General features: G+C 40.5%; 1 protein-coding gene across 2 annotated transcripts in view; it reads left to right on the top strand.

Annotated features, from left to right (window-relative positions):
• Positions 1-254: 254 nt before the first annotated feature.
• plekhh1 (pleckstrin homology domain containing, family H (with MyTH4 domain) member 1) overlaps positions 255-27,070 on the top strand; it is a 45,952-nt gene continuing 19,136 nt past the window's right edge. Inside the window, exons 1-11 of one of the 2 annotated variants that reach the window (XM_055006208.1) lie at positions 255-510; positions 4,717-4,886; positions 17,476-17,538; positions 19,594-19,743; positions 19,837-19,920; positions 20,264-20,345; positions 21,213-21,392; positions 22,537-23,288; positions 24,516-24,594; positions 26,561-26,652; positions 26,787-26,934. In XM_055006208.1, coding sequence (XP_054862183.1) covers positions 4,743-4,886; positions 17,476-17,538; positions 19,594-19,743; positions 19,837-19,920; positions 20,264-20,345; positions 21,213-21,392; positions 22,537-23,288; positions 24,516-24,594; positions 26,561-26,652; positions 26,787-26,934 — 1,774 coding nt within the window. In that variant the 5' untranslated portion in view covers positions 255-510; positions 4,717-4,742. The remainder of the gene's footprint in view (positions 511-4,716; positions 4,887-17,475; positions 17,539-19,593; positions 19,744-19,836; positions 19,921-20,263; positions 20,346-21,212; positions 21,393-22,536; positions 23,289-24,515; positions 24,595-26,560; positions 26,653-26,786; positions 26,935-27,070) is intronic. The other variant, XM_023272124.3, reaches the window with a different exon arrangement.

Below are 27,070 nucleotides of genomic sequence, written 5' to 3'. Positions count from 1 at the left end.
TAATCTCTGAGGTGCATAAAATAAACATTGGGTCTATTATTGCATAAAGTTAAAGGTGCAACAGGCTTTTTCCTTCTGTTCAAAGAAATCTTCACCAGACTGTGTTTACATCTTGCAGGGAAAACCCAAGGCAACCCTTAATGCAATATCCTGAGCAGCTCCTGCGCACAAGGAGGGGAGGTGAGGGGAGGTGGGGGGAGGCCTGACTCCTCGAGAAATTTGATCCCGCATTCGGCCCTTTAAAGGAAAATGGGATGAGTCTGTTGAATGGAACCGTGAGTGAGATTCACTGAAGTCTGCGCTCAAAAGGGAAGCGAAGGACAGCAGCAACAGCAGCAGAGGGACGGGCCAAACACAGGGACATGAAAACACACGAAAAGAAATGAATGAGCGAGGAGAAGTGAAAGTCGAAGCGGTGAAGGAGAAGTTATGATCGCGACGAATTACCGAGGAAGGTGAACGGAGAAACACCGACTGGGGAGGAGGGGGGAGACACAACAAAGTCACAAGGTAAAGTAGCTGTGAAGGGCTCCGGAGTGGAACCAAACTGTTGCGATTGATCTCTGATTTCTATCTTGTTTTGCGCAGCTTCTCGTTGGTTTTAACTGGACGCACCGCAGGATAAATATATCTGAGGAGGCTGTTTGGGGACAAAAGAGGCCGGTGCAGCTGTGTATTTTGAGAGATGCCTGGCTGAACTTCTATTTTTTTTTTTTTTTTTGCTGACTGACGGTTTATGGTTGCTGCTATCCTGCTAAAGCGGTGCGCACACCTGTTGCTTGTCGCCTTCTTTTTGTCTAAAACCTTGGCCATTGCGCGCACTTGGAGCAGCTCTAAAAACATTTATTAAAGCAAAATGAAATATGCACGTGAATTAAGGTGAAAAAAACACAAATTGCGTTGCATTTGCATGACTTTAAAGAAACATTTTGTGTGCGTAATAGCAATGTTTTACGCATGGGGACAAATCCCCAATGTGACTTCCTCAGCAGCTGTGATTTAACACATTCTCAGGCTGATATATGAACACATTCTGCAGCAAACTGTATACTTAAAGGTGTCTCTTGCTGTAACTCATGCACTTCTCCCAATGCCCTGCAGTGCAACCAGAAAGCCAAAAGCTGAAAACTGCACACAGGACAGGAGAGCTGCAGAGGTAGATGTTTACACCTCAGTGCAGAGGAATGTCAGGGTCTGTGTTTAAAGCTGAGACTGATAATGAGTGTGGTCAGTTTGCAGAGGCCTGTCATTAACCTGCTGCATCTTTGCTCGGTGGCAGAAAGGTTAGAGGAGGAGAGGATGTGAAGGAGGAGGGTTTGAAAGGCGCTGCAGGAGGAGAGGGAAGAAGTGTAGGATGATGGAAAGTGAGTGAAAGAAGAGGAGGAAGACAGATAAGAAGATAAATGGAGGGGAGAATATAGATGAGATATATTCCTGATTTTAAAAGTGCTCAGAAGACTTCCATTGGCCTCTGCAGTTTTTTAAATGTCTAATTTGAGTAACTGCTAGCTTAAAATTGCCCTTTGAGTCTGAATTATTGCAGGATAACTTACAAAAGCTAAGGCGAATGCTGTTATTTATAAAGTTTAAAACGTTTGCAACCCATGGCTTAAACCTCTATATGAGTGGGGTCAGAGGTTAAGAAATGTGAAGCTGCACTGGAGATTTCTCCCCTTTATTTGCGGGTGTATGTCCCAGCTGTAGCCGTAAAATGGGACCAAAATAGTGAGGCCCTAATTTAAACAAAAGTGTGAGGCCTACTTGACCGGATGGGAGTCGGCAGAGGTCCCCCTTTGTTAAACATATGGGGCCACGGAGGAGGAGATAAGGCAATATTTAACACCCCCACACTTGACTCCTCGTGCACTTGGATAATTTGTCACCTTTTTAGAGATCTGCCACACTGACACGAATCGGCAGCGGCTGACCCAGATTTACGTGCAGGCTCCTGTACTGTCTGATGGGAGTCTTTTTCATTCAACGGGGAAGAGATGCCAAAACGTAGGGGAAGCCAAGTTGGACCTCAGCAGAGAGACAACAACAGTGGGGATTTGAAAATGTCTGGTGGGGATGATATCACTGAACCACCTAATCACTTACATCACCACAGCTGCATGCTCAGCAGTGTGTCAGAGTGTGTGCATGCACGTGTCTGTTTCCAGTCTCTGTGCATCTCCATCTGTGTCTGTCTGAGCTCTGGTAAGCAAGCGCCGAAGAGTTACGACTGCTGGCCGAGTGTGTGTTTGAATACGCGGCGATTCAGGAGGTTCTAGTCAACGCAAGGACTGACTGGAGACTTGCACATCTCCTCTCTGCATCCTCAATAACACACCGTTCGGCCTGTTTCTGTCTGAGGGTGCATTCAGTAACCCTAAAAGGAACATCACACGCTGTCCTATCCAAGCTGTTTTATTACAATCTGTGATAGTTTTCAGGCTTTGAATAAAAGCCTTCCTTGCTGGGTATAAACTCTCACTCAGCTTGAGGAGTACAGCTGTATAACTGTCAGTGGAAAGCCGTCGTCTGCAGTGGCAGCCGTAGAAACGATCCTGCTGGGCTCATTGCGGTGGCGTTTCCATTCAGTCGTCTTTCCCACTGTTTGCTCTGGCCAGACCTGTGTGCGAGTCCTTGCAGCTAGATGGAAGTAGAGAAGCTCCCAGGGACTTAGTGTTTGTCTGCAGCCAGGAGAGGACTCACCATTCTGGGCTGTGATTCTCCCAGGCACCTCCCCGCCCGTCCGCTCTGGGTGGCCCAAGTGTTACCAAACATGGATCTACCATGCAGATCCTGGAAAGCTTGTTTTTGTTGTCTTGGCTTTTTTTTTCTTCTTCTTCCCTCACCACCTGAATGTTTCCAGCTCTGGCACACACTAGAGGAGATGCTGCAGAAGAGAATGGTATTTATCAGATCACATCTAACAGTGGAAAGCTGCATTTATGTTACCCATCCCACAGTGTAGGGTTATACTCATGCTAAAGGAGAAAATGGCTGCATTTTAGTTTGCTGTATTACTCCCACACACACACTGTTAAAATGATCTCATTCGATTCGATTTTATCCGTATTCACCCAGAGGCAGTGAGCAGAGAGGAGCTGTGACCTTCTCTAACCTTTGGTTTGCTTCCTCCCTGTGTCTGCTCGGTAGAAAGTTTAACTTTACACTTGCTTATTAATAAATTGGGTTCCTGGCACAGGTTGCCATGAACCGTAACAACCCCCCTGTGTCCAACAAGCAGGGAGAGCTAAAGGAAAGAGAGTTAACATGGCAGTGCTGAGAGAGAGAGAGAGAGAGAGAGAGAGAGAGAGAGAGAGAGAGAGAGAGAGAGAGAGAGAGAGAGAGAGAGAGAGAGAGAGAGAGAGAGAGAGAGAGAGAGAGAGAGAGAGAGAGAGAGAGAGAGAGAGAGAGAGAGAGAGAGAGAGAGAGAGAGAGAGAGAGAGAGAGAGAGAGAGAGAGAGAGAGGGGGGGGATGTTGGTGGATGGACCTTGGCTGTCCAGCCTGGGTACAGCGGTTGGCTGGCGAAACCTCCACATGCATGACTTCTGTAATTTGTTTGCTCGGCCTGTATTTATGAGCATGCTAATTGTAGGGAGCGCCATGGTGCAGTTATAGTTGCTGGACTTAAAACGTCTGCTGTTCTGCTGACGGTGTCTGGCTGCTCTCTGAGTCTGTCAGTCATTCTGTCTGAACACGAAGCGCTTCTAACTTCCTCGAGCCTCGTTTGGTTTCGTTTTGAGCATTCTCTAAAAATTGCTCCCATCTCAACATCATCCCTGAGCTTCCACGAGCTGCAAAGACAATCTGTCATGTTGTGAGGCTACTTTTATCTCAAGGTAATTACACTTTTATTGAGTTCGCACAGTTGGACTTTAACCTTTGTGAATAAGGAGAAAAATAGCCACTAGTTGGTCCTCCTCAGGTAAAAATAACTTCAGCGCCCCAGTTTCCCACATTCAGCCCTCGGCCCATTCATTGTCACACATTCTTTCCTCCTTTCTTTTGCCGAGGTGAGCTGACAGCCCCCCCTCTGTAGCTGTGATGGGACTGTCATGCAGAAAGACACTATTGTGCCGTGCAGGATCCCGTTTCGCTCCTTCCTTGTAATTAAGAAGGGATTGCATGGGGAAGGTGGGGTGGGGAGAGAGAGCAGGGGATTGGGTTAGTAGGTAATTTGGCTAAAAAGCAGAGCGTTGACCTGCTTTGTGGCTGGCAGGCCTGGGAGCCGGCACGCATGAACCAGCTCCCCCACCGACACTCAGCCTCCCTGCTGGGGTTTTGTTCAGTGTGTGTGGGCATGTGGAGAGACGAATAGGAAAGAAACACTGAGGTGATCTCTTTAAGACGTTTGTTTCTGTTTACAAAGCGCGTTTCTTCTTTGGTTTTGCACCACAGAAAGCGAGAGGAAACTTTCATTAAACTCGTGTCATTGTGCACTCATCATTAGTGTTTGCGTTACTCACATCTCTTCAGTGAATCATAGGAAGTGCGGTCAGAAAGGAGCATTTTTAGAGGTTAAATTGCTTTTTATTCTTTTTCGGCTGTAAATGAAAACAGAATTGTCTGAGGAAATGCCATCACAGAATTGATTTGTTCCTCCTGTTCAGGATAAAACGTGTCATTTGCTGAAGTTTTCAAGTTAATGCAAGACATTCTTAAAAGCTGCCTCAAACCATACGGACAAGAAGTTCTAAGAAGATTTCTGTTTTTCTGTCTTTCAGTCCAGTTCGAGTCCTGAGTCCTTGCCATGGCTGACGTGTTGGAGAGCAGCGGGGCCGGAGCCGTCGGGGCGGCCAGCGTGGATTGGCAGAAACGCTGCGTCGCTCTGGAGATGCAGCTGCTGAGGTTCAGGCTTCAGGCGGGTAAAATCCGAGAGCTGCTGGCAGAAAAGGTAAGAGAGAAAAGCATCATGGGTAGTACAGTGAGCAGTACGGAACCTGTGTCCGAGTTTACTTAAAATACGATTTTGGACGTTTATCAGTCATCATTCTGAATTTTCATCATTTCTTACAGCTGTAGAGTCACACAATAATGGCATGGAACATAGTTTACATACCATAAACCCATTTTTTTTTCATTCCATAGCGTGAAATGCAATATATAGTGCATGAATTCACACTCAGGATCCGCATACTTAAGTAAAATGAGAGTGGATAAACGAGACAGCAGCCTTGGCTTTTATTTTAACAAGTTCAAACTTGGTCTAGTTAAGATTTTATTAAGTGGAGACTCACACACGAGGTTGCACCACACCAGCTAGTTATTATGCACAGTAAAAGATGTGTTCCACTGTATTCTAAACTTCATACTACCAAAATCTGAAACACACATGGAGGATCCTGGGAGATTCCTGAACATACCTGAACCCGATGGGAAATATTCGATGGGAACCGTTTTTGAGCTTCTTTAAAATCTAAAGCCAGGCACTATGAAGAAACACCAGAGATTTGTTTAACCCTCTGAACTCCAAAACCTGCCGATAGGTTTGAAGGGCATGTTACTTTTTTTTTTTTTTAAATTGCAGCTTTTCTTATAGACAGAAACTGGAAAAATGGGAAGAATCGTCAGATTTTCAGTATTTTAGGTGGTGTATGAACTGCTCATCTATGATGTGTCATTTCATTGGAAAAAGTATAAAAATCTACACTTAAAATCATTATATTTCTTCAGAAATATTGAATTCTGCGAACCAGATTCTGTTGAAAACAAAAAATTGCAGCTGTTAAATGACTCAGCTGCAACCAATTATGACAAAAAAATCATGAACTTTTCAGCTGAACTGCAGGCAATGCTTACACAGAGCAGATAGGAGCTAAGTATGGAAACAAATTAGAAATGTAAGTAGTGAAATATCTATAGTGTGTACATCCACTTTTATTTCTAGTATGAGTGACACTTGTGGACACTGAATCTTCAAAGAAATTCAGCTTTCATTTGAAGTTTTTCATGATTTATAGGATTAGAACTTTGTTTATGTGCACAAATTATGTTTTTGAGTTTTCTCCACATCTAGCCTTGGTTTCACTGTTTCCATAGAGGTGCAGTATGTTCACGTTTCAGAGAAAAATGAGCCCACAGCGAGTAAAAATGTGAAAGTGCTCGGGGTTCAGAGGGTTAAGATCTCGTCCTTTGCTGAGAGTTTGTCTGCAGCTGAGAGTCAGAACAAACACTGACCGGTATTTTGCCATAGTCTAACCATAACTGTTACACATAAAATACCAACAAGCAGTTTGTGACAGAGAACTTGGCAGGTTGGCATAAAACTAAATAATGGGTTCTAAGCTGCAGGGCAATTTTAGTAAGAACCGAGGGTTTAACTAAAGGTATACAAGTATGAGAGTCAGCTGGATTTTGAGTGTGATTCTGTCTGTTTTGCCAGGCTAAAGCTACTGGATGCATCACATGTTTGAAAGGATGCTTTGATATGGCAGCAATGTGACACAAATAGCTGATCTGGATCTGTGGCTCTTTGAACAATAATACTGCTGTGGAAGTTTAAACTTGTCACGCCACTTTCATCTTCTAAAATAAGACATGCCGTTAGATATTCTGAACAGACACTGTGCAGATCCCACTGCCTCGTTGTCGTCCTCTTTTGATCCGGCACTGTTTTCAAGTGTTTTTATGCACGTGGAAACAATTAAAGCATGCGGATCAGCTAGAAGTACAGGTGTGGATGACTATATGTTTATGTGTGTGAGTAGAGACAGATGAGATTACCCAGCTTATTTGGTAAACACTCGGTCCGCTCATCGTGTGTCATCAGAGGTTGGCTACGGTTTCAGCCAAAAGGAATATTTAACATTTAACTCATCACTTCTGGTGCTTCCCTTCTAGTTGGGGGAAAGAACCGCCAGCCGCCGGCCAAATGCTTGTAAAACTGTGGCTCTTGTAAAGCCCGACTACCAGACACTTTGGAAAGTAATCAGCTGTCATCAGGAGATTCAGTTGGGCTCTGAAGATTTGTTGCTAGAAGAGTGGAAGTGTTTGGATTGGAGGAACAAGTGAGTTTAGTAGCAGGGATCTGTTTTGCTTTCTTGACTTTTCTCCTGTTTTCGGTTGATTTACAAGAGGTAGTATTTTAGGTCCAAATAGCTGAGGGCTGCTTTTTCTTGTCACAGTGATTCGCTTTCGTATCGTGTGTGATTCCTGTGCGGCAGAGTTGTTCATTCAGTCGGTCAGCAGGATGTTTACAGTCAAAACACAGCCCCACGGCTGATAAGAGCAGGATGACTCCCTGCTGTGTCCTCTGTCAGGTTCTGTCAGACCTCCAGCTCCTCTTTCAACTCCCATGCAGCACAAACACACAGTAACATTGAGAAAGTGAGAGAAAGTCATTAATAAAGGATCTGCCCTCTACAGTAATCTCATAGGAGGATACACACAAACCAACCTGGCAACATCCATCAGCTTATTACTGATTACTGTTGCCATCAAACTGGCAACAATCATGCTGCCAAAATCTTGTTCATTCTTGTTCAATCTCATTCTTCCATGGTATAGACCTCCACTCTTGTTCAGCGACTATTAAAAACTCTTCAAATCAATGATCCAGAACGTTACAGTGGTTTCTTTCTTATCACAAATATGTAGCTACATTCCAGATCCCTGATTTGTTTTGCAAATCAACTAAATAGGTCTGTGTTTTTCTCAGCACAGGTTTAGGAAACACGTGATAAATCAAACCTTTGCAGGCAAGATTAAGAATAAAGAACTTACTAAATTCCTTGTAAAATGGTTCTGCAAAAATAGTGACTAAATGCTTACAAAAATTGTCAAATAGCAGCTGAGACTGTAAAGGAACCAAACAAAATCCTTCTGTGAACAGTTGTTGGCTAACTGCCCTCGCTATGCAGTCACTGCTGCCAGTGAAACTGAAAATAATATATGGAGAAAGTCATTATTGATTAATTAGTAGATGATGTTGGAGTGACTGAATAAAGGAAAATAAACGGGCAATTCAGTCAGAAGCCCATTCAGCAATGTAACACTGCTGTCGTCATCGATCTGTTAAAGTGACGGCATTTTGTTATTCAGACATTTGTCAGTGTTACGTACATGAACTTTATCACATTTACAAGATTGGTTCATACATTCAGAATCAAAATACCGCTAATGAACAAAAGACTAAACCTAATAGCAGATTTATTTATCCATTGGCACTGTGTACTTTTCTACTCGTCAGACAGGTGAGCTGACTTAAAGAGCCCATATTATGCTCATTTACAGGTTTGTAATTCTATTTTGGGGGTCTAGTAGAATATATTTACATACTTTAATGTTCCGAAAACACATAATTTTTCACATGCTGCTGCGTCTCTTCTCATCGTTTCTCTGAAACACTCCATTTTAGCTTCTGTATCTTCATCCTGGCTCATCTAAAGCAAGGAAACATCAATTAGGTACCATAACCCCATATCTCTGTGTAGAGAAGCAAAGAGACAGGGCTCTAGAATAAATGCCTCTAATTAGGAAACAGTGGTGAAACTGTGAGGTAGATGTACATTTTTTGTTTGAGGGTGTGAAAGAGTAGCTTCCAGGCAGGAGTTATGTAAATGTGTTCCATGATGATGTAAATAAGTAACAGAAGAAAAGCTTGGATTGCAAACAAGGCGTTTCAGGAATATAAGGAGCACTGTGGGAGAGAATACCTTCCTTTGGCTTAAACTTTAGAAGTTTGCAGACTTTTACTTGTACAAATAAGCTATCACACACTACAGGAAAGGAAAAACCCTAAAAAGCATAATGTGGGCTCTTTAAATTATTTGATAGACAGCAGTGGTTCTCATATTGAAACCTTAGCTCCATCACATTTGTCAGGATATTATTTTAGGCTGCTGTAAGTCTGATGAGCCTGCAAAAGTTGTTTTTTCTTTTCTGTTTCTTAGATGAGATTTTTCAGTTTCACAGTCTGACAGCAGAATATAGCCTGATTATTGTTCTTATGGATGTGTTTGTGTCTCTATATATTGAACATGACATCATAAACCACAGAAGTAACTACCAAAACCATGTAGCTCGTAAAATGCCTATCCAAAAATGCATGTTCATACAGTTCAAATTTGTGCCATGGTGAAAGTAATACATAAGCGCCATTACGTTGGACCTTCTAAGACTGCTGTTTTTGACTTTCAGGAAAAAAAATGACCAGTGTGCTCATTCAGACATGAAGCTGGCACGTTCAGATGCTGTCAGGCTAACAGAAAGGAGTACATGTCTGAAATAAATGTAATAAAGCTAATGAACAAGTCTTACATACTTGTGTTGGAGAGCTAAACCAAATATCAAATCTGCAGCTGGAAATAGAGCCCAAGAAATCTGCTCCTGTTTTCATTTTTATGTACCTTCTACTGAGAGCTCAAGTGCTCAGCTTACTTTCTGAAAGATTTACATCTTCATTAGGACAAAATGTTCTGGAGACTGACAGGGATTGGAAGTCAGGCGCGCTGATTGTTAACGCATTGTTGATTTTTGATTTCATGGTATTTTTTGACGGCAAGATGAAGATAGAATCGTGCCAGTGTTTTCCCTTAACTGCTAATAAAGCCATTAGTTACAACTTGCTTTGCCTCATTAAAAATCACCCGATGTATCCACGCACATGTACAAACGCATCGAATTTGCACAGTCAATGTCTTATTTAGTAAATTTTCATTTCAGTCATGATGCCAAGAAAGCAAGGGGAGTTTAACTTTTTAAAAATTACCTTATTACTCTCCTTTTCTTTCTGTGTCTTGTGAAGACACAGACACATTTATTGTTAAATGTTCTTTTTGGCCATGTTGCCAAAAACATTGTGAAAAGGCTGATTAATCTCTTGCTTTTTCTTTCACTCATTAACTTGCACATACTGTACAGTCTGACGTACGCAAACACACACAGGGTTTAAGTGGAGGCCCGTGCTGAGTTTCTTTAAGGGGGAGGCTGCTGAGTGACTACTATTCTGTCATGTTATTGCTGTTAGGAAAGACTGCTTCACGCTCTTCATCTCCACTCTTGCCAAGTTAGGAGTGTTTTATGCATTGACCCACTTTTGTATGGAAAAACATGAAAAAAAAGAGAAGTTGACGTGGTTGCCTGTGACATGGCATTTATCTCCAGAGGCTGACTGTAAGTGAGAGAGAGAAGAGAGGGAGAAGAGATGCCCCATTTGCCTTGTGAGGAGTGTAACAGGATGATTACTCCATTTAAGAATTTACTGTGTAATCTGTAGTGGTCAGTAGTTGGCCTGTAAAATCTGAAACTTCCCCATGCACAAACAACCGAGGACGAGATTTGAAACATGACTGGGGACAATATTTGGAACCAAGGTAACGCAACAATAGAAAACAGTAATTTGGAGATTAAAAATGAGCAATTCCTGTTTAGTCCTTCTTTAAAAGATTCCATATTCTATGACATCGCAAATGTAAGTTTTCTGATCACCAAAGTTAACAAACATGGATGAGGTTACTAAATATAAGTGTAATCCATCGAGATAATTCACTCAAGCCCACAACCAAAGACCATGTCCTGTGTATCAGGACAGTCTTGAGGTTCCAATGACTCCTATAGCTCTTAATTTCTTAAGGTGGAAGGATTGAAAGCAATGTGTCTTTGTCACAAAAAGCAATCATGCATTTTGTTTCTTTCATAAATTTATTGGAGGTCTTCTGGAATATGACAAAATCTAAATATATAAAAATATACATGCATCGACTTCAATTGCTTGGCGTGTTTTACATTGCCATAGGTTGAGAAGCTAGAACGAAATGTTTCTTCTACAAGTGCCACCTTAAAGCTTGAATAAATAAAAGGTCTTATGGAGGAAATTCCCGTCATCAGACAAAATAAAAACTGAGCTATTTTGGCCACAATGACCACAAACATGTTTGGAGGAGAGAAAGTACGGTCTTTAACCTCAAGAACCTTCAATATGCAATGAAGCATGGTGGTGGCAGTATCATGCTCTGTGACTGTTTTGCTGCTAATGGAACTGTTGCTTCATACAAAGTAAATGGAAGAATGAAAAATGAGGATTACCTACACATTCTTCAGGAAAATCTAAAATCTTCAGCCAGAAGGTTGGGTTTTGGACACAGTTGGGTGTTTTAACAAAACATTGACCCTAAACATGTTAAAAGTGGTAAAGAAATGGCTAAATCAGGCTAGAATTAAGTTATAAGACTGCTCTCCCCTCTGACTTAAACCCCATCGAAAACCTGTGAGTTGTGATGAAGAAATAAGTTTGTGTCAGAGGACCAACAAATTTAGTTTGACTTTACCAATTCTGTCAAGAAGAGCTGTCAAAGATACAACCAGAAGCTTGTGCACGGCTACCAAAAGTGCCTAGTTGAGGTGAAAATGGTCATATGTTTGTTCACATCTGTAATTGCATAGAGAGTAGAATAGAAGGACTTGATGCATCATGGGAAGTCTTTCAGCCGCCTGGGCATAAAGCAGGTTTACTAAGGGATGGGCCGGGTTCACCAACGCTAGTCCTGACTATAAACTTTATAAAAGCTTTAAGCCTTGTCTTAAAACTAAAGAGGTCGTCTGCATCCCAAACCCCAATAGCATGATAGCAGAAATCTCTGCCTCCTATTCTACTTTTGGAAACTGTTGAAACCACAAACAAGCTTGCACTCTGAAAGCAATGGTTTGTATTGGGTTAATATGGTACTATAAGGTCTTTAAGATGCCACTGAGCTTCGCGATTAAGGGCTACATATGCAAGGGGAAGGATTTTAAATTCTGTTCTGGATTTTACTAGTAGCCAATGAAGAGAAGCAAATATGGAAGAAGTATGATCTGAAGTATGATCTCACTTGCTGGTTCCTGTCAGTGCTCTTGCTGCAGCATTTTGGATCAACTGGAGATTTTTCAGAGAATTATTGGGACATCCTGATAATAAGGGATTGCAGTAGGTCAGCCTGGAAGTAAGAAATGTATGGACTAGTTTTTTAAGCATCACTTCTGATATACGATGTTCCTAGTTGTACCAGAACTGGACAAGTAAGAGAAGGTCTTCATGTAGACACATTCTGGTCTAAAAGAACCCTAAGGTTCCTCACAGTAATCCTGAAGGCAGTGCCATCTAAAGTAACTGTAAGGTTGGATCCTGTGTTTCTCATGTGTTCAGGGCCAAATACAATAACTTCACTTTTGTCTGAATTTAGAAGGAGAAAGAAAATAAATCCCCAGCATTTACATGTATTTACTAGCCAGTGCCAGCGTATAGGACTACCTCATCCAGAGGAATTTTTAAATTGGGTGGTATTCCCACTTCAAGGTTTCCTGTCATTACTTGGCTAATCAAATACTGCGCAAATTAGATTAATCTCTTCCATAAGCCTCATGTGGTTCAATGAGCAAAACACTGTTATTTGGCTCAGACCAGTGATGTCAGTCAGCAAGGAGGACTGCAGAAAGGTCACTGGGTTCACATTGGTGTGTGTAAACATTTATTTTCATGAGGAGGCTTGTTTGGATCAGCTTCATTCTCTAGTTCAGCTGCAGAAGTGTTCTTCATGTCATGGCGGCATCACTTTTTTGTGTTTAACTGAATGACAGAAGCGTTAGTCTTCTTGTGAGGTTTTATCATCAGTCTCACTTATATGAATATCATCCCCCTTCTCTATATCCAGTTATATTCAATGGTTTAAAATGACTTTAGTTCATAATCACTGAGGCACAGTCATTAGGACAGTGTTGGTTACTTGGAGAGGAAGGTGGAATGCCAATTTTTAGATGACTTTTCATTTAGAAAACTTATCTGCTGATAGTAGACACAGTTTTTCAGACCCTAATCACATAAAGAGTGTAAAGAAAAACAGTGGAAAAGTGCAAAACAACACATCTGATCTAGATAATCACACCACCAGGCTAGAATACAGAGTGTGGGATCAGATCTCTGTCAGCTTGTTTCTGGCAGTCAGAGCAAACATATTTAACTGTGACAGATCTGCTAGCTGTCTGGGAAGCAGATGATCTGCTGTGTCTCATCTTATCTCCACCTCTCTGGGTACTATCAGCTCCCCTGGAATTCACACTAACACAGAGAGGGACAGAGCTCTGCCTCCCTACAGCTTAACCTGCAAAACTATATGTAACATGAAAGCAATACATTAATATTTCATTTTCAGTTGAAATGTATTCCACTAATAAGCACACATTAATGGATGAATCTAGTTACAGCCTTGCCAACCATGGATTGTGTATAAAAGTATGGTGATGTGATACATGTGCATGCTACCTTAAAAATACTCTGCTTTATCATCTAATTTGCTCTAAAAAGGACCATAATTTATATATCAAACATCATGCTGTATTCAAGAAGTCTTGAAACTAGCAATTGAGACCATAAACATATTGGGAAAGTGTTTAAAAAAGTAACAAATTAAAGGAGAAATAGGATAATATTCTCATAGACTTTCTACACTATTTGATTTTTTTGTGAACAGAGGAGTCGCCCCCTGCTGGCTTTTAGAAAGAATACAAACATAAGGGATTACTGTGCTTCACTTTTTACTACGTCCACCTTTTATATGCAATTTTGTTGCCAGCAAATCTCATTAAAATTATCTAATTAAAGCCAAGGAGGATAATATAAACCAGCAACGGTGGCTGAATTATCCATGAATCACAGTTTTATGAAAATTTGGAAAACTACCTGGTGTAAAACAATCACTGCAGAGAAAGGTGTTTGTGGCCCAGTGTTGCTCTTAACACAGTCAACCCACCTCTTCTTTATTTTTATCATGCTTAGGAATTTTAAATAAGGAGACCAAAGCTGTTTTGCAAGTTCTGGCATCCAGGGAAGATGCATTTGCATAGCTAGCTTGCAAACTGTTTGCTGTAGTAAGTGTAGTAACTCGGATCGAGCAGGAGAACCACTAATGCTAATTCACTCTAGTTGTAAGCACATTATAGTGCTGGAGAGAGGGGTCATGCTAAGTATCACTCCAGTGCATCATAATTTTGGCCCTGCCTGAAAAATCCTGAACACAAACATGAAAAAAAACTGTTTAATGCTCAAACTCCACAATTTAGTACTACATATTTCACAGTGTTTTTACATATTTAGAGCAATGTGATCAGGAAACAAATGTCAAACTTTCTTTACATGGACTGCTTTCTGTGTTCAGTGGAATGTCTGTGACTCTCAGCTCCTAGTCAGGGCATTTCTTTAAAACCAACTAAACAGAGGTTAAATGGTGTCTAAACAGTTGGTTGCTGGGATTTTAGTAAAAGTTCCTTAAACAGGAGGAGGTGCATTTGTTAGGGACTATTTTCAGTCACGGATTTCGTACGTGTCAAGTATTTATGGTAACTTGGCATTTATATAGGAACTGCTTCCAAATAAACTAGTGCACATGTTCATTATATGAAGCAACACGGCATCAGCGAGATTCATTTGTGGACAACAGTGCAAATCTATTGCACCGCGGAATAACCTATATCAGTATTTAGCTACACAGGCAGCACTTGTTAGATCGGTTCATTGCTGATTTTGTTGGATTTGTTGAAAAACAATTAAAGTATAGTACATCACTGTTTATCCTACAAGGTAACCACTCAAACTCCTGGTATGCAGCCGCGAAACCCGACCCCCATCTCATCCATTTTAAGCATTCTGAGCAGCAGAAGCTGGAGTGTTGCACTGTGGCCCGACAGATGCTGGATAGCCGACATATTTGTCTCACGCCTGCTCAGCAACTCAGACTTTAACAGTTGGACTCTGCAGTAACTACGCAGAGACAGAGAGAGACATGGAGATTAAATGACAGCTAATACTGTATGCATCCATCTCTGACAGCTTTAAGGTTATGGAAGTCCCATCAGCTCAGGCATTCGGTTGAGTAATCAAATCAGTCTGAGCTCTCACAGCTGATTTTTACCATCACAATTTGAAACAAGAAAAGCGCTGAGAGAGTGCAGTAGTCCGCCAAGGCTGCTCAGTTGTTGTAGGATTTCCAACGGATGAAATCTTTAAAAAAATTTGTAGTCTGCAGCGGTCGATTTGTAGTAAGATCGCAATCATGTGATCATCAGCAGGCAGCTGACGTAGTGTTCGTAGTTATAGTGACGCCATGCCGCTATCTCACAATGATACAAAACAAATCTGTGGATCCAGACTATGAGCGGCATCACTGCCATAATCTAATCACTTGGTCCTTGTGTCATTTCTGACCTTCCCTGAAAATTTCATCTAAAACCGTTAATCCGTTTTTGAGTAATGTTGCACACAAACAGACAAACCAACGCCGATTACTCTGCGTTCCTTGGCGGAGTAATAATCTACAACTTTATGAAAAAGTATTAGTGTCCATAATGTGTATTTTACAACAATGCAAAACCTGCAGATCCAATCAACTGTAGTAATCCCGGTCATGTACGTTCTGTTGTTAGTGTATGTACAGCTTTCTGACAAGATCCTTTGACATAAAGCAACATGTCACCAGTCTTGTCTTGCTAAGAATCTTTGTTTTTATTTGAGCAGTTTTTAAACTAGATACAAGAGACTACTTTTGCATTAGCCGAACTTAACTACATTACCTGAAGTTTATGGTTTTGATCTTATTTAGGAATTTTGAGTTCTATAATAACAAACAGCCTTATTTAGCGTTATTCGAAACATCGAGTAACTGGCAACCAAGTTTCCTTGCTTTAAGCGTAACTATATCTACTAAGTTCAGCCCTAAACTTGATAGGGAATTTTTGCAGTGATGCAACATTTAATTAGTTCAAACATGACAGGTGTTGATGAGGGAGTACTTGAGTTCATCTGATAAAACTGTGGGGGTACGTCTTACAAATAGGCCATGGAGCGCTTATACGTTTGTGTGTTACACTATTCTCTTTTTATACAGCTGAAAGATAGTGCTGTAAAAATGAAGCTTCGAGAGTCCAGATATTACTGCATCGTCTCAGTCAATGTGACCTGTCATTGTGTCTTTAGCAGAGTTACTTTATTTTGCTTTAATCAAGTTCATTTACAGCCAGAGTCCTTGCCTCCTCGTATATACATCCTCTCTATCCAGGGTTCATAGCTCCAGATCCAACTCTACTTTCTGACCTCTGACCTGTCCTCTAAACAGGATGTGGCAGCTGCTCAGGCTTCCTAATGACTTCCTCTTATTTGAACCTCTTACATCTGTCCCACACTGTGACCTGCACAGTACTTTACATTCACCTGAAGTGCTTGTTTAACGCATCCCTTTTCTTGTTTCGCGAATGGAGGACAAAATACTGTTTGCTCGGCGTAGCCTTTGACTCACGATGGAGTCTTTTGACCTTGAGGTGAGGAGTCATCCAACCGCTAACCATCGGTGTCCTCCCACGCCTCCCCCTTGCAGATGCACTCCAGCTTCAGTGAGTGTTAATCTGGCTGCGGGGAAGCATTCAGATGCTGTGAGTGGTGGATTCTGGGAATCAGGGGGCCTTTTGGTGGAGGTGATGAGAAGGCAGAAGGAGACAAAGGGAAGGGAAGCAAAAACGATGAGAGGAATTCAAAAGCATCCCTCAAGCAGAGTGAATCCATTAGCATGTTTGTTCTCCTTTCAACCGGGTCACTGAACTCAGAAGAAAAGGGCGTCCTGTGTTGAGGTTGTGTGTGTGCAAGCATTTGGGAGTATTTTGTGCAGACACTCGTGTGTGTGTGTGTGTGTGTGTGTGTGTGTGTGTGTGTGTGTGTGTGTGTGTGTGTGTGTGTGTGTGTGTGTGTGGGGGGGGGGGGGGGGGGGGGGGGGGGTGCAGAGAGTGATGTAGATGTGTGCAGGATGGACAGTGTTTGCCTTTGAAAGCATGAGCATGCATGCTTGCACAAAAGGTGACGCAAGCTTGTGCATATACACACTAGCATTCTTCTAACACTCTGTTTGAGCAGCAGTAGCAGCATGAAAGATGTCCAGCGTCCTCTGAGGGCCTCTCTGCTGTTTCTACAGCTCATCTATGTCCTTCTGCTTAAGGTGCAGCTCCTTGTTAAACTCTATATGATGTGATTTTACAGAGTATTATTCTTTGTGTGCTTCATTTATTCTGAGCCTCCCTCCTCTTTGCTGATTTCCTTTCATTTTACTTTCTCATTTGCTTTTATTGATTCAAAAAGGTAGTCCTAATACAGTTTGCCTGGTAAATTTTCCTGCTACATTAATCTTATAAATGTCTTGCCATTGGCAGCAGTGATTATGAAGGATTAAGTGTGTCTGCATGCATCTGTAGGTGTGTGTTTGTGTAGGCAGACATCTGGCTTGGTGGTCTGTCTTTCAGCTTACAGGAAGTGTGTTGACAGAAGCTGTCGTCGTGAGCTGTGGATGTTTTTTTCTTCTTCTTTGAATTAAATGTAGTTATTATGGAGAGGTAGGGAGTTCACCTCTAACTCGAGAGCTTAGGATTTTCCCGTGACCACACCTGACCTTCTACTCGCTCCCTAGGAGTCCCATACAGAGATGGCTGACACATGTTGGAAACCATTTTAACCTCTTTTGTCTCTATTCCAGATGCAGGAGTTGGAGCAGAGGGTGACGGAGGCGGACCAGCGAGCTGAGAGTGCTGAGAAACAGGTAGACAGGATTTTGCATTTCATCCTTTTAACCACAGATTATAAAATGTTAAAGATAATTCTGCTCATATTATGACACCGTTGTCTTTGTAGCTCTGCAAGTGCAATAACATAATGATGTTTCTTCTCTCTCTAACTTCTCAAACGCAATGACATAATGAAGCTCTGTTACTCATATAATCGTGTGTATTCTGCAATTTAGGTACACTTACCCATCATGCAATATTACTACATGTGAAAGGTGTACATGGACTTTATTATATCTTTATCATTGTCCTTATCCTGATTTCTAAGGTCTTGCCTTGTTTCTTACTTCATTTACATCAAGCTGTTTATTAAAGCTTATCTGATCTTATCTTATCTTACCTTATCTTAGCTAATCTTATGTTATCTTTGCTAATCTTTGCTAATCTTGGCTTATCTTGCCTTATCTTAACATAGCACAGTTTAGCTTAGCTTAGCTTGGCTTACCTAATCTTAGTTTGTTAGCTCATCTTGTCTTAATTTATCTTAGCCTGTCTAATCTTAGCTTAGTTTAGTATAGCTTAGCCTACCTTAGCGTAAAGACCCACTCCTGTGAAAATGTAGTTTTGTTTTTTTTTTGTTTAACATGTCCATTTGGTGTTTTTATATGCTGAAAGATGCATCATGAGTACATTTAACATTTCTGCTTTGAATTGCAGTGTTCCGATGACAGTCTCAAAAAGACAGATTTAAACATAACAAACCCAGAATATGTTTCTGGTTTAAGCATGTAATGTATATATTACAGCTTGAAATGGTGTGGCAAAGAGTAGTTTCACAGTGTCTAAGAAGCGTCATAGCTGATATTTTCATGTAAAAATCTTCTAAATTTGTCATTTTTGATACACAAAGATGTATTTTTTTCGGTTTTAATCAACAACCACAGAGGAATTTTAAGTGCTCATAATATTGTACTCACTAACATCAATTACAGAGAACAAAGAACACCAGCAGTCAGATGATCTGGCTGTCTACAAATAGCAAGTTAGCCTAATTTTATTTAGAGGAGAAAATAAAGGCAGATGATAAGATTACTACCCAGACTGCCCTTTGCAAACACCCAACACTGTTACACAACTACAATCTGATTTTCTCATTTAACATTGACTTACTGCACCAATTATTCCCACACAGACCCCGTCTTTGCACAGTTTTGCCAAACGGTTCTAGATTCCCAACGCTTCATGTATGCCGGCTCTTGTTTCTACCTCTTAAAAGTGGCTGGTTTTGTTTACAGTGATGCTCTATTGAACTTTGCTGTAGTGTCTCTGCAATTAATTTGATGCTATCATAACAAAAAAATTGTCAAAACCTACCAAGATAATTTCTTTTTCACATCCTCAAAAGTTATGGTAATATTTTTCTTCAACAGTTCAGTGCCTTTCCATTCTATTTTGTTCTTATTTATATCAAACACCCTGATTATTTGATCAGACAAAACCAAATCATTACTTAAGGACCACTTATCAGCTTTAACAACATCTCATTGTGCTTCTCTGAGTTGCATTTAAGCAAAAGTCCATCCACCAAGGAAGACAGTTAAAGAGGACCTTGACTTTTAATTTTTTTTTTTTGTCAAGCTACTTTGGGCCAGGAAGAATCCTCAAGACAGAATGATGTATGAGGAAATCCCAAATATGGGATCTATAAAATCCCACACACACATTCAGTTGGATTTCTTCTTTTTTCTTTACTGGTCTAAACCGCTAAGAGCCATGCTTTGATGAGATGTAACAAAAGGACTGTGTGGTTTGAGGATTAGAAACCTCATACCCATCACACACACTCTGTGTCTCTTGCTGTCGGGTTTAATCACCAATTTGCTGTCATTACTGGCTGTTCCAGGTGTTTTCTGAAGGTGGTAATTTAATGGTGCCTTTTCTTTAAAAACAAGAAATACTTAAGGGCTTATAGAAAGCTTTTTCTCATCAGCAGAAAGTGTCATCAGTGTTTTGTTCTCAGCTTTGTCTGGTGCCCGTCGGAACTAAACGAAGCATGGTTGTGAAGTCACTCCTCTAATTGTGCATTTTAGATCCATGTCATGGAAGAAAAGCTGAAGTCTGCAAACATACAAACCAGTGAGTCGGAGAGCTCGTTGTACAGAAAGTGCCAGGACCTGACCAATCAGGTTCAGGAAAAAGATGCTGTAATAAAGAGATTAGAGACGCAGCTGGAAAAACAGGTACGGACGGAGCCACCGGATAAAGAAATGTCCATTTATGTTCATAAAGTGTACGTTGAAGAATTCCACAAAACCTGTTTTCTCTTGCTACAGATCTTAGTCAGAGCCCAGGAGGCAAAAATTATTGAGGAAAAGGCTGCAAAGATTAAAGACTGGGTCACCTTTAAGCTCAGAGAGGTAAGCTTAGACATGTATAGATACAACCCTCATGTTGGTGAGAGATAGTACCTGTGGGAACAAGAGATGTTTATGATGAAAAACCTGTTATTTACAGCCGTTTGTGTACTGCAGTTTTTTCCGCTAACCATTGGGGAGTATATAATTGCTTTTATGTAAATGACAAGTGAAATTAGGCCATTAAAACCTTTTATTTTTGATATTAGTTCTCACATCAGACCAAAAAGAAGTATTCCATAGCTGCATTATTTAAAAGTTTTCACAATAACTAATGTATGCAGATGCTACCATGTACTTTGACTTGTGTTTCATGTTATATATATATATGCATATATGGTTGCAGATGGAGCAGGAGAACCAGCAGCTGAAAATGGCCAACCTGAAGCAGACAGAACAGATAATGTTGCTGCAAGACAAACTGCAATGTGAGTACTGCTGTATGTGTTCAGAAAACAAGATGAGAAGCTAATTTAACATATATAAGGGTTATCCCATCCCAATTCATCAGATGTCTTCTGCTCGACCATCTCTGATTTGCTTTTTGTCATAAAATATGGATATTTAAGATGATATCTGTGGTATTTTGCATTGATATATGAAACACATATATTTTTTTTTTAATATTGCCCATTCACCATTTTACAGCACTTTTTTTTGCACATTATCATTTTTATTTAATGTTTGCTCAAAGATGGGACTTTTTTTCATATTTTACTCACTCATAATCAGACACTATTTGATCTAGTTGTCCGATATTACAGATTCTGAATCAATGACATGATGAGGAATAACACTTAAAATTTCAGGTTCATCTGTATTTGTTCCTGAGATGTTACGGTTCAAACAGAGACTCAGATTTCAATGCACAAAAAAGTGCTGAAAGTAGGTCAATGAGCAGTTTACAAAAACTAATTTATCTTGCAAATCATTTGATATGTCAAGCTAAAATTTCATAAATGTCTTCTTTAATATCTGTATTTTATAATATAAAAAATTAAGTAAGGTAGATCAGAGATGGTTCAGCAGAACTTCTAAATATTTGAAGTTTTAAGACGTTCCATAAGTAGATGTTGATCTGTGGAATATAACTAACAAAAAACTATTCCTTTAATTGTTCACCTTACATTTTAGGATCTTACATTACATACCTTATTTACATTATTTCTTGCTTCCATGCAGGAAACACTGGCATTTAACAGGTCATGTACACAAGCGTAGAGTTTGTCTATTATTATTTCCAGAGCCAGCATTTCAAAAGAGGCTGAGTTACTGGTGTTGTCTTTCTTTTCAAGCCCTGCTAGAGAAGCCTGCATCCCCTGGATCTCCTGCCACTTCCCCTGTAATGGACACCCACCTGGTGCCCAGCAGTCCGCTGTTTCCTCCCAGCTGCCCCGACACGCCACCTGCCCAAGATGACAGCTGGAGACAGGCAGGTCCGCGTGGGGCCCCTAATATCAAGACCCCAGCAACAGGTGTGCTGCCCTTAATTTCTATTATCTGGACTGTACAGCAGGATGCAGTTCAAGCTGGGCTGATCACACGACCGGACACGACCAGTAACAATAGAGGAAACTTGTGGCTGATTTCAATCCTTAGAACAATCTAGTAGGGATTTCTAAAATGCCATTCTACTCCTTTGTGGTTAGTGGTTGGCCATATTATTTGCCACTTTTTCTAAATTCTACCACATTTGTTTTGTAATATTTAATAATACTTTAATTTATAGTCATTTTACTTGTATTTTTTAAGCTCAGTAATTGTTTTGTAAAGGAATGTGCCGAAAATCTACCTTTTTAAATATCAAATGTTTACCACTGAACCTTCTAAACCCCAGTCAGTTTCTGAGCATTTTTAACTTCTGTCATATTTTTAATGTGAGAAAATGAAGTAGAATATCTTATATTGTACAAAAATTTTAAAAATTGAACATTTTTCCAATTGCCCAAAGGTGCCTGTATACCGGAGGTTCTACATACTACTGATATTTTAGCACTTACATTCCTAATTTGTTTCCATATCTGTCTCATGTCTGCTCTGTCAACACATCCTGCAGTTCAACTGAAAGGTCCTACAAGTTTTACCACGTGACTGTTGGTCACAGCTGAGTTAATAACGACTTCAATGTTGCACAGAAGAGCGCAGATTTTTTATTTATTTTATTTTTTGCAGATCATGATTAATGCGGGTTATGTTGGTGAATTTTGAACAAGACATGTAGAATACAGTGATTTTAATCAAATATTCCTGATTTTAGTCTTAGTATTGAACAGCATGTCACAGATAAGCAGTTCAAGGATTGTCAGAAATTTAAAACTCCAAACATTTTTTTCAGTTTTTATAGTTTCTAGTTATGATAAATGGTCTAATTTTGTTATTTTTTTTAAACATAGCTATACCTTTCAAACTTGCCAGCAGGCTAAAGGTCTTACCCACCTTTCTGTCACAATTTAGTTCAACACATTTTCAACCCACTTCATCGAAGTTTTTCCCACAACATTAATACAGTGCTTCTGTGTTGCACCATCACATGCTCATTCTGCAGCATGATTTACTTTGATTTCCTCCGCTATGTGTTGTCTTGCTCAGATGTAACCAGACCACATCCTGTCTCCTCAGATGTTAAAAGGACTCCTGAACAGGTCAGTAAAGGGATTTGCTTCGGAGACCTCGCAGCCCACGATGTTTTCTCTCAGGGTCGTTGCCGGGAGGCTCCAAACCCTGGTGGACCGGAGCTCTCAGTGGGCTCAGAGGTCCAGGCAGGATGCTCTGACAGAGACAACTCCTCCGACGAGCTCAACAGCAAGTTCCGCTCTCAGTGCCTTCATTCGTCTTCGTCCTCTTCGTCTTCATCCTCGGCTTACGAGATGGCCCACGGACCGAGCTCCCCAGAGTCGTCCATGAGAATAACGCCCAAAAGCCCGCTCCTGTCTCGCTCCCCCTCCACCAACAACCCGTTCCCCAACCCTCCCCAGCCTCAGTCGGGCACCAGCATGACGCTACCGAAGGTCCGGACTCCGCTGACCCCCAGAGACAGCATCCAGCTGGTGAAGAAGCACTACAGCCAGCCGCAGCCCAGCCTGGACCGACTCCACCACCTCAACTTTAACATCGACATCATGACGCCATCCTCCACCTACTCCACGCTGAAGAGCACCGCCACCGCCACCTCGCCTTTCTCTCAGGTCGTAGAGGAGACAGATATTGACGATGGGCTCCCAGACAGCATGGACGGAGTGGTGGAGGGTCCAGATTCAGAGGAGCTAACCCACGATGGGGTCTCCTTTGTGGGGCTCGCAGAAGAGCTGGAGCGGTTGGATCCAGAAGTTCTCAAGCCGCCAACTCCACCTTTACATCGCTTCCCTTCATGGGTACGAAGGCAGTATTGGTTGTTTTTTGTGAGCATTAGCTGTAGTTTGTACAAAATCCAAAGTGATTTAGAGTGCGTTAGATGTGGGATTATTTCTTACACCAGTTACCAAGCAGCCAGTGAAAAACTAGCTGGTTTTAGCCAAGAATAGTCTGACAAATATCCCACTGTTTATTGTAATAACGCTCACTTATTTGTACAGATTAAACTAACAAGATTTTTAAAGGTGTAGGTTGATGGAGTTTTTTAATGTTAGCTTTATATCTAGACAACAATTAAATAATAATATTTTGAAGACTATTCCTTTAGAGGTTTGTTAACCCTCTGAACAGGCAAGTTTCTGGGAATGCTTTTCCCCTGTCATATTTTTACTCACTGTTGGCTCATTTTTCCCTGCAATATAAAGCCCTGCACCTCTATGGAAATAGCACAAACATCACTACAGGTAGACAGACAGAAATGTCTTTTGTATAATATGGCACAGTTGTAATGCCATAAATCCTTTAAAAGAAAAAAGAACAGTTATGAATGAAACTTTAATTTCTTTTATTATTTATTTTACAAAAATTGAAAAATTTAGGAAACAACATATTGAAGGTTTTTCCCACAAGCACCACCAATTTTACCAATATTGCAAAAAAAAGAGGTGATTCTATATACTATTAATGACTTACTACCGGTACTTAGATTTATTTTCATACTCGTCTCCTAGCTGTTCTTTATGAACACAGCCTGCAGTTAAGCCGAGCTTAGCCATAAAGCCCCTGAGTTTTTGTCCTGTGAGTGCTGGTCCCAGCTGAGTCATTCATGGGTTTTCAGTTGCACCGAGTAGCTCAGAAATTTTATTTATTTTTTTTGCAGAATCTGTTTAGTGCAAGCAGTTTATTTTGGAGGAATTTCTAAATGAGGCAAGTAGAATACAATGATTTTGATGAAATACCATGATTTTGACCTAGAATTTAGCTTTGTTGTTTTAATACAACCAGACATCATAATTAACTCAAAGACCACCAGAAAGTTGAAAATCCATTGATTCCATTCGGGGGTTTTTTTGTTTGTTTGTTGTTTTTTTTTTTTTTTTAAAAGATAATTTACATTCCAAACAGACCAGTTGATTTTGGGGCTCAGAGGGTTAAGAAGCAAAAATTCTGAGTGCCAAAATTTTTAAAACTCTCTTCAAAGTGTTTAAATAAAATAAAGTGCAACATTTCTGATTGTGTCTCTGCAGGAGAGTCGGATCTACGCTGTGGCTAAATCAGGAATGAGAGTCTCAGAGGCCTGTCCTGGAGCCAGAGGCCCTGGACGAGGTGAGTCCCCGATAGCCAAAAAGGCATTAAAATTTATGCTTCAGCAAAGAATTATAGTCATATTGTCTGTTGTGAGGAAGCCAACAGAAATCTTTTTTATTTTTTTGCATTATTGCTGTGTGCGTGTCGTGAGCCTGGGTGGTTGCGGTTTGGGAAATGAGTCAGCGCCGTGAAGAGACTTGTCATTCAGCTGGTAGTTAAGCTGCTGTGGGGAGCGAGTGTGGTCTGTTGGGATCTGTCACTGCTGTTTTTGATGTCACTTCCTCTGGCCTGAGGCTCCACACACCTGTGCAGGTGTGGACTCTTCGTCAGGCGGCCCCTCCCGTCTTTTTAAAGAGCTGCTGCAGATAATGGGATGGGGGAGGAGAAGAGGAGCACAGGGAGAGGCTGCTTTTTAATCAGCTGCGATGAAAGGACTTTGTGTGGCTGTAATTACTGCTATCTCTTCTGTCCCAGTGTCCCCATTTTAGTCAGAATGCAGACAGAGAGTTTTGACAGCATCTGGACGGTTGAATTTTCTGAGCGCCATGAACATGAATGCAAAATCACTGTTGTGGATTAACTTACAAGCATGCTCACATTATTCAGCTTCCTGCCATGTTTGTGTTCTGGAGAATTGTGGTTTCTGAAAGTTTTATTATGGTTTAGCTCAGAATTATTTAACATTTTTTTTATCGGTGAATATACTTTGTCCTTTCCTTTTCTATAATAAGAAAAAGTGGCTAAGGGCGTTGCTTTAGCACCTGCCTTATCACTGAAACAGCTTTTTCCCCTTTGCTTATATACAGGCTCCTATAGGGTTTTCATATACATAAATTCATTATTATGTATGACTGTTCCTATATTAAAAAACAGCCATTTTCTTACATTACTTATTAATAGAGGGGGCTTAAACAGAGCACAACATTTTTTTTTATCTATTTTGCATCATGTTGGAACTTAAACTGGAAAAATTTGTAAAGGGAGACACTACAGGTAAATATAGCATTTAAAGAAATTAAAATATGATAAAAAAATCACAATAAAACCTCCCCAGTTGAAGAAGAAGGCAATGATTTTCTGAAAATGTATGTGTAAATGTATAAATTGGGTATTATATAGCCAAAAAATTCCCTAATTTACATTTAGCGCAAATTCCACAACAGAAACATTGGATAAAGTCATCTTTAAAGCTCTGGATTCATTTTTTATTTCTTTTCTACCTCCATAAATCTGAAAATAATTCATTTTTGCCATGATGTTTGGAAAAAAAAATCACACAAATCAGGTGATGAACAATATATGAGCAAATCTCTGTAAAAACCTTCAAAGTATAGACAGGAATAAAACCAGGAAGTTAAATGTTTGTAAGCATTACTGAAGTGGAGATTTCTGCCTCAGAGTTTGAGAAAAAACTCATATGGAGAAAACAGCCTTTAAAGATATGTATTATAAGACAGAGTATAATAAAATGAACAGTGAAATGTGTATTTTAAATCTTTTTTCTTTCCGTAAATCTGAAAGAAGGTGTGTTACGGTTGCAAAATATCACAAAATCTTAAAATATTGCATGAAAAAACAATGTCTTTGCTTGTAGTGTCTCATTTTTAAAAAATCACATCAATATTAATAACTGAAAACTTCTAAAGCTTTTCAACTGTTTAATTTTATTTTGTATTATGTTCTCCCTTTTTGTGTATTGACATATTAAGGCCAAAACTTTGCTCATAATGTGTTACTGTAATGTTAGCCAGCTTTGATTATATTCTTATGTAACAAACACTGCAGTTTATGATTTTCTCTGGTCAGTCTACTATTACACCGTGTTTTTAACATACGTCATCTTTCCATAATTGCCACTTGTGGCCGCTGTGGCTGCTGTTTAACAAAAGTTACCTGGTCTGACTTTAAGCCGTAAATGCAGTGCTTTGTATCAGGGTTTGTATTTGCTTCTAACAGAGCATTAAACGGCACGTGTACATTGCAGGATCCAACTTACCCCAGTATCCCGCGGCAGGGCCGTTCACCCAGCTGATCTACAAGAATGTCAACGTACCAGTTTATACCACACTGAAAGGGGTGAGTGAAATTGTTGCGTTGCTTTATCTGTGCGTTATTTTTCCAGCTTTTCAGTGAGGATGAACTGTGTGCCATGCAGTACGTACTGTCCGTATGAGCTCAGCTTTCATATTTATTCACTGTGTATGTTACAGAAAGCCACTCAGATCAGCAGTGTGCCTCTGCCGGACGATGACTCCGGTTCAGAGGACGACAGCAGCTCTCTGGCCAGTTTACGAACCTCCATCCTGAGTCCGGACAGGAAGAGCAGCGTCCCTGGAAGCCCACGGGCGGTCAAGAGAGGTGAGGACCAAGGATCAAAGTGTACACAGATGAGCTAGACCGATACCGGAATTACTGGTCCACTGTTGACTTTTAGGATATCAATATATCACCTGATGCTCTTCATGAATATATTTATATTTATAAGCGAAAATGA

The sequence above is a fragment of the Amphiprion ocellaris genome, chromosome 20 (assembly GCF_022539595.1).
Source record: "Amphiprion ocellaris isolate individual 3 ecotype Okinawa chromosome 20, ASM2253959v1, whole genome shotgun sequence".
Lineage (NCBI taxonomy): Eukaryota > Metazoa > Chordata > Actinopteri > Pomacentridae > Amphiprion > Amphiprion ocellaris.
Note: the sequence above shows the minus strand (reverse complement) of the source record. Positions and strands in the feature narration are given on the sequence as shown.